Source organism: Lactuca virosa, chromosome 2, assembly GCF_052849685.1.
Source record: "Lactuca virosa cultivar CGN04683 chromosome 2, Lactuca_virosa_CGN04683_v6, whole genome shotgun sequence".
In the NCBI taxonomy this organism is placed as follows: domain Eukaryota; kingdom Viridiplantae; phylum Streptophyta; class Magnoliopsida; order Asterales; family Asteraceae; genus Lactuca; species Lactuca virosa.
Window position 1 is genome coordinate 53850714 of NC_136427.1, and position 7217 is coordinate 53857930.

A 7217-nucleotide genomic window follows, 5' to 3' on the forward strand; every position below is an offset into this window, starting at 1 on the left:
ACACCCTCCTTTCAAAAACCATCTTTGTACAAAGGTGTTGGGTGTTTATTTTCAAAATAGTCCAACTTTAGAGACAAAATTTGACTTAATTAACAATTGAATCGTTTTTGTTTTAATAAACTAAAACCATTTTTCACCTACCAAGGAACATTTAGCAAGAACTTACAAAAATTAAAACAACCATAGAAAGTTAAATATTACAACCTTTGAAGACTTTGATTTTCATGGGAGATTGGAAATTGATGAAATGTGGCATGGAAACTCCAAATGAGAAGTTCTCTATAATGTATCCACAGAGAAAGAGTTGTGTAACATCCGGATCCTGAGGTACTTTACATTTTGCAAATTTGGCACTTTGTAGGATCGACACGACGTGGTGGGAAGACACCACGACGTGGCAAGTCAAGGTTAGCCCGTGTAGTTCATTTTAAGTCGCCACGACGTGGCGGCTGGAAAATGAGAAATCGTATTTTCTGGGTTTTACTCCATATTTAAAGGAATGAGGAGGCTAGTGTTTGCTCACTGTGACATCCCAAAATTTAGGGCTGAATATGTAAACGGTCAGGTCATCACGAACCTCTTCGTATCTCGACCGACCGAATTTTAATACATATTATAGTAAAAATATTCGTAAAAGTCTGAAAAATCAGACGTTTTAGACCAATTAGATGCAAAACTTTAAACCTAAATTCCCGGAGTTCTACAACTCGAAAAATTTATCTGTTCGGGTTTTTAGAACCTCGAATTAAATTCTACCATTCGCCGCCTTAAAAAAAAAAATACACCCAGCGACATGAACCGGACATACAAAACGAAATTCGTTTATAAAGCATTCAAATGCCTAATGAATTGATACATTTTTGGAGTTAAATAAATAAATATATAAATAAATAAATAAATGAATAAGAAAAAGGCCAGCCATAACCCCCACTCCGTCACGTGGTCTCTCTCTTTCTCAGACGTTAGAAAGTCAAACCCCTTAACTCTTGATCAGGAAAGTGCAGTAATGAACTGTTGCATTGATCAGGAAGGCTATCCTCAAATGGTGTAACGTGAAGATGCTCTGTGCCATTTACTATCCCTCCCGATAACTCAATATTTTCATATAACTGAAGGTATAGCTTCAACCATTTGAACATCCAAGAAATCCACCACTCAAACATCACCACCCACCCTTCACGTTTTCTGCTTTCGTTTTCTCCTTTCACTACCAAGAACAGGCACCACCAAGGAATGGTGATGTTGATGTTGTTGCTGGGGTGACCACCGAGAGACACCAGCACCTATATTATCCCTCTCGTTTCCTGTTGATCGGAGAAAGCTCGCCACCCCACTGCTCCGACTGCCTTTCCATCCTCTCGATAGCTGTTGCCTTTCCTTGCTCTCGCTGTGTGCTGCCGGACGGGAGGGAGACGAGACAGCAAGAGGGTTGCCTCCCTCTTCAACCACCAAACGCCACTGGAAAACCACCAGGGAACACTGGAACATCACCGCTGCCACCACCCGTCTACCCTCCTGCCATCATTGATCAACCCACCACCCACAACCCTTTCATCCTCCTTCCCTCTGGTCGAACCCGTCGGAACAGAAAAATGAGAGCAGCGGAGCTTCCATCGCCGCCTACTGCCGCCAAACGTTGCCACAGTCCACCACCATCGTCAACCTCCGTCACCATCACCATTCTCCGCCGATTCTGCTATTACCGGTAAGCCACCGCCACCTTCACTTATTTCTTCCTATGTCGAGACTGTGGACGACTGAATTTGAGGCCAAGAGACCCAACAAAGGGGTCTCGTGTTCGTCCGATCTCATACTCCACTGATTGGGGTCGCCTGCAAATGTCACTTAACTTAAACGACGAGGAACTGTTCAACCTTGAATCATTTTAATTAAATATAATCCTAGAAGTTTTTGACTTATTTAATTTAAACCCTTAGGTTTGTTAATTTTACAAAATAAGTCCCCTTCTTGAAAATAGTTCACCATTTAGGTCAAACTGCCAAGTAAAATGACAATAACAGTCCCTCTCTTCGAAAAATATTAACAATATGAGTCTGAAATCGTAACTTATGCTGAGAATGCGCACTCTTAGTCCCTGCCATGCAAATATATTACAAGAACAGTCCCTCGTTGAATAATTTTAACAAAATAATTCCGTAGAATTTATTTACTTTATCAAAGACCATCCTATACTTAATAATTAATACCAAAACTACCTTTTTGGTTTATTATGTAATATAAATAGACCCAGTGATTCGTTTTAAGGGCATGAAACGTCACGAAACGACTTTCACGACAAATTCACTCTCGAGCCTTTTTCACGCTTCAATGGTGAGTGTTTACGGTCCCTTTTTAATATTTTTGCGCTTTGGGGGAGAATACATGTGTTATATATATTTATTGATCTTGATAAACACTTATCGATTTCAAAACTAGTTTATAAATATTATTTCGTTAAATAATATTTTATTTACAAATAAACTAGTAATAACTATGTTTTAAGTAAATATGTTACAACTTTTTTTTTTTAAATAATACAACTAGTCGAGACAAATGATGTTTGCATACAAAATATCATGATTTTATGACAAAATATGTTATAAAGCTTATGTTATAAAAAGTTACCACCTTTGTAGTATTTCAAGTTCATATCAAACATGCATATACGAGTTATCAAACTCTTATCTTGAAATCATTCATGTACTGTGTACACTACCATGAAATTATCACTTATTTGAACGAGCATTAGACCATTTTATGGATTTTCTTATCGAGTATAACCGGCTTTTCATGACAAACTCTAGTTAAGGGCCTTATGAGTGAGTCATTATTCATTACCCTAAGTGAAAACAAACACTTAGAAGACCCACACCACTATAACCGTTAATCTTCGGAGCTGAGATACGTATGTATAGATCTATACGGGTTGACACCCCCACCCGTGGTTGCTAGCTACAACCTCGACTGATTAATTGAAGCGGGTGATAAATATCTAAAACAGTTTTACGACGTCCAATGAAGCGTCGTAGGGGTAGGTACAGTCACATAGCTCGGTTATAGGACTCACTATAAGCGTTAACTAGATCTCATAATCTAGAAACCACGGATCCGGTTTCTCTGATTATCAAACATTTTGAGTATGGATTTACTCACGGTTCTCTAAGTACCAAACATTTTCAGTATGGATTTACTCACAGTTTCTCTGATTACCAAACATTTTGCGTATGGATTTACTCACAGTTTCTCTGATTACTAAACATTTTGAGTATGGATTTACTTACGGTTCTCTGATCACCAAACATTTGAGTATAGATTTACTCACTGTTTTTTTCCGATTACCAAACATTTTGAGTATGGATTTACTCACGGTTTCTCTGAATACTAAACATTTTGAGAATGGATTTACTCATGGTTTCACTGATTACCAAACATTTTAAGTACGGATTTACTTATGATTTCTCTGTCTATCAAATATTTTAAGTATGAATTTGCTTACAATTTCTTTTTTTCAAACATGGTTCAAACTACAAAAAGAATACTTTTTAGTCTTTTAAAGTATCATTACTGCGGTTAGCAGAAAACCTGTAAACTCTCACCAACCTTGTGTTGACCCTCAAAGGAGATCGTATTTCCTCTCGATAAATCAACTCCCTAACATCATCTTTTCCCAATTTCCTCCTTTCGAATTCAAATTCAAGTTTTGATATGGGCTGAGTTGATGGTTCTCTGTCCACATTCCCTAACCCTTTAAAGTAAGGATCCGCTAGCGACTACAAAATAGCAATGTACTCTCATCAATGAAAAAAAAAAAAATTTCATATCAATCATATAACTCTTTGATTTAAATTATGAAAAAAAATATACATATAATTTATACCTCTTCAGCTGATGGACGATCTTTTGGATCAAATGCAAGTAGGCGTTCAAGCAGTTTAAGAGCCAACGGATCAACATGTGGAAATTTGTGTGTGAAGGGAACAGGTTGTTTCTTTCGCATACTATTAAGATACCTTCTTGCCTTTTCATTGCGAATCTGTATTTTTTTAATAACATAATGTTAAAGTAAAATCAGTATTAAGACTTTTAGAAACTTCTAGAAAAAAAAAACTAACCCTTGCAATAGATTCGGGAGGAGGAGTTCCGAGTAAATCAGTCATGAGATCCAACTGATGAACAACATTCTTTCCAGGAAACAACGGTTTCCCAGTAAGCATCTCTGCAAATATGCATCCAATGCTCCAAATATCAATAGCCGGAGTATACTGCAACAAAAAAAAATAAAAATCACCATTTCGGTTTTTAATCCACATTCCACAATAGATTGATAGAAGATAAATAAAAATGTTGTTTCTTTGTGGACACGACTTAATCTCGTAAGCTGTATATATGTGTGTGTGTGCATGTTTCTTACTTAGTGTAGAAAGAATGACTACACAAAGAGTCGAGGAAATGAGACTTTTCCCATTAAGTCGTAAAATTTTGAAAAATTTAGGATTTAAATTTTTTCCTTTCATTTCACCAAATGTGCACTGCCATTTTCTTATAATGTTTTTTAAACATCGTTTATCCAGACAATACTATATCAAAACAACACTTCTTAAGAAAAAGAAACAAGGCGTAATATTAAATATGAGCATCATACTTTAGAGAAAAAGGAGCCACATAGTTCAGGAGCACGATACCAACGAGTTGCAACATAATCCTGTATTAATCCAAGAGACAAAATGTAACTACAAATATTGGTTTTCAAATGTATATATACAAGATATTACAAATAATAATCATAACAACAATAATAATAATAAATAAAGAAAACTTACTGTCCAGAATATGGCTGAAGGTGCATCATTAAATGATACACGAGCAAGCCCAAAGTCACAAATCTTCAATTTGCAATCAGCATTAGCAAGAATGTTTTTCGGCTTTAAATCTCTATGAAACACGTTTGCTGATATTAACCATATATCAATTAGTTAATTAATAACAATATCATAATAATATTCGTATAAACTTGTTTGCTAAGCCACAACTTCCACAACTAGAAAGGACAAATGGCAATAACTAGCAACATATTTTCACTTCATTTCCAATTTGGTCATCCAGCTTTCAAACACTAATATAGAAACCATTCAACTTTCAAAAAGAACTCAATCAAAATTACGCAAAATAACCAATTTCGAGGATTATAAATGTTTTAGTAAAAAGCATTTTTAAAGCCATGTGACCAAAAGTAAATATAAAGTAAAAAAATACGTTGCTATTTATCGAAATTGGAAACAAGCCACCTGTGTGAATATACTTTAGTCCACGAAGAAGTTGGTATAAGAAAAACTGATAATGTTCGGGTGTGAGATCATCATTTGCTCTAATAACCTGATGAAGATCAGACTCCATCAATTCAAATACTACATAAATGTCTCTAAACTCTCTTCTTGAAGGAGGAAGCATTATATGCTTAATTTCAACAATATCTGGATGCCTAAGCAGCCGAAGGAGTTTGATTTCTCTAAGAATTCTTGTGGCATCAGATACATGCTCAAAAACATCATTGATCTTCTTAATGGCAACCCTGTCCCCTGTTTGCTTATCAGTGGCGGACCCTACAACACCATAACTGCCTTTTCCAACCACTTCTTGAACTTCATATCTTCCTGCCTCTCCATATTCGGTGAAGAACTCTCTTTCCAGCTGCATACAAGAAACAGTAACTTTAACTTTAATTTTAAATTTTACAGTAACAAATAAAGAGATTTTACATCTTAAATGGTGTTGATTCAATATTCAATATTCTAGATTCAAGATTAAAGGAATGGCGTTTATCTTACATTCTAAGGTGAAAAAGTTAGTGTTTTCAAAACATAATGGTTGTTTTCACAAATGGGGTTGATTCAAGATTCAAGAAGCAGGGATTTTACATCTTACATTATCAATTATAAAGGTAAAAGGCACATAAGTAAACAAAGGGACATGAATCAAATTTATCTCTGTGTTTGTAGGATTAGTCATAACAAATGACTAATAAAAAAAAACTAAATAGATGGATATAAATATTTTATTTGACTTTCATATAAGGACAAGTATAGGGTTTCATGCTATAACTTAAGAAGTATTCTCTTAAATGGTTTCTTTGTTTATGATGATTCAAAGAAAATGACATATCAATTAGATGTCAGAAACATGGTAAAATGTCAATGCAATTGTCAAGTATTAACGAATTTCGTCCATGCAACATATTAATCCCATATACGTCTAGGATTTAATCAACAACAAAACAGAAACGAATCAGCAAGGCCAATGGCAGAAGATCTGCAAGAGAAACAGACCCTTTTGAGAGGATCCATTGAGACGGAGGTTAAAGATGGGAAAGCGATGCGTTTTGGTACTCTGATCTTCTTAAACGCAGGAAGATCGAACTCTTCAACAATTGTGAGTTGGGTACTTGATAATGATAATGATTGTTTGTGTTCATAATCGGGATTCAGAACGACATTGGGGTTAGTGGAAGTGGGAGAAGAAGACAGATGATTATGTCGTTGAAACCACCGAATAATCTCATCCACGAATGTTGATATCCCCATAAAATTCGCTGTAGTATTTGTCCACAAGTTTTTGTTGACACAAACACATCCCCGTAATTCTCGATTCTCTTCTCAAATCGGAGCCAGTCAATCTCAGCATTCCTCCTTCTCTCTCGCTTGTGTGTTTCACAGGAGGTTGCCTATCAATGGTACTGCTGTCTCCGACGCAAAATGGAGGAAGATAAACAAGTGCTGCGCTACGTGGGGGATGGAAGTTACATTTTAATTTGTTACAGAAAATGGGAAGTAGATACGTCTTTTTACCTTAACGACATTGATTTTTCAATCAATATACTTATATTTAAAGTGTTAAATTAAACAACTTATGTATATATTGATAAAATGATTGTTGGAGATATAATGACTCAATTTTTCATCATTAACACCCCGTTTATGAGTTGAACTTAACGAGATAAAAGAAAGAAAATTGATGGAAATGAGAAGAAAATAAAAGAAATTGGTGTTTCCGAGTTTAATTAAAAAAAGGAAGTGGAGTGAAATAGAATGATCACTTCCCTCTTAACTTTCATTTCGATTTGGAGGATTTGGTAAGAAAGAACAAAATGATTAATTTTTCTTTCACTCTGGGGAACATAATTTTTTTTTTGTTTTCCTTTCATTTCTCTTCGTTTGTCTTCT

The 7217-nt window shown here is 35.3% G+C and overlaps 1 protein-coding gene across 1 annotated transcript; it reads right to left on the minus strand.

Moving 5' to 3' along the window:
• Nucleotides 1-1573: 1573 nt before the first annotated feature.
• Nucleotides 1574-6744, minus strand: LOC145159115 (mitogen-activated protein kinase 8-like). The gene is made up of 8 exons (XM_079078018.1): nt 6324-6744; nt 5286-5688; nt 4821-4948; nt 4643-4702; nt 4113-4262; nt 3878-4033; nt 3601-3770; nt 1574-1832 (listed from the first exon to the last, which is right to left on the minus strand). Exons 1-8 carry the CDS (start codon nt 6576-6578, stop codon nt 1727-1729), a joined length of 1428 nt encoding a protein of 475 aa, XP_078934144.1. The 5' UTR covers nt 6579-6744; the 3' UTR covers nt 1574-1726.
• Between the last annotated feature and the right edge of the window lie 473 nt (nt 6745-7217).

Bases quoted from the DNA above. Each gene is read 5' to 3' on its own strand.
- LOC145159115 (XM_079078018.1), bottom strand. From the start codon at position 6,578: ATGGGGATATCAACATTCGTGGATGAGATTATTCGGTGGTTTCAACGA. The intron at 5,689-6,323 runs GTCTGTTTCTCT...TCTTGTATGCAG, and splicing joins CAATGGATCCTCTCAAAAGG to CTGGAAAGAGAGTTCTTCAC. The intron at 3,771-3,877 runs GTATAAATTATA...GCTATTTTGTAG, and splicing joins ATCGTCCATCAGCTGAAGAG to TCGCTAGCGGATCCTTACTT.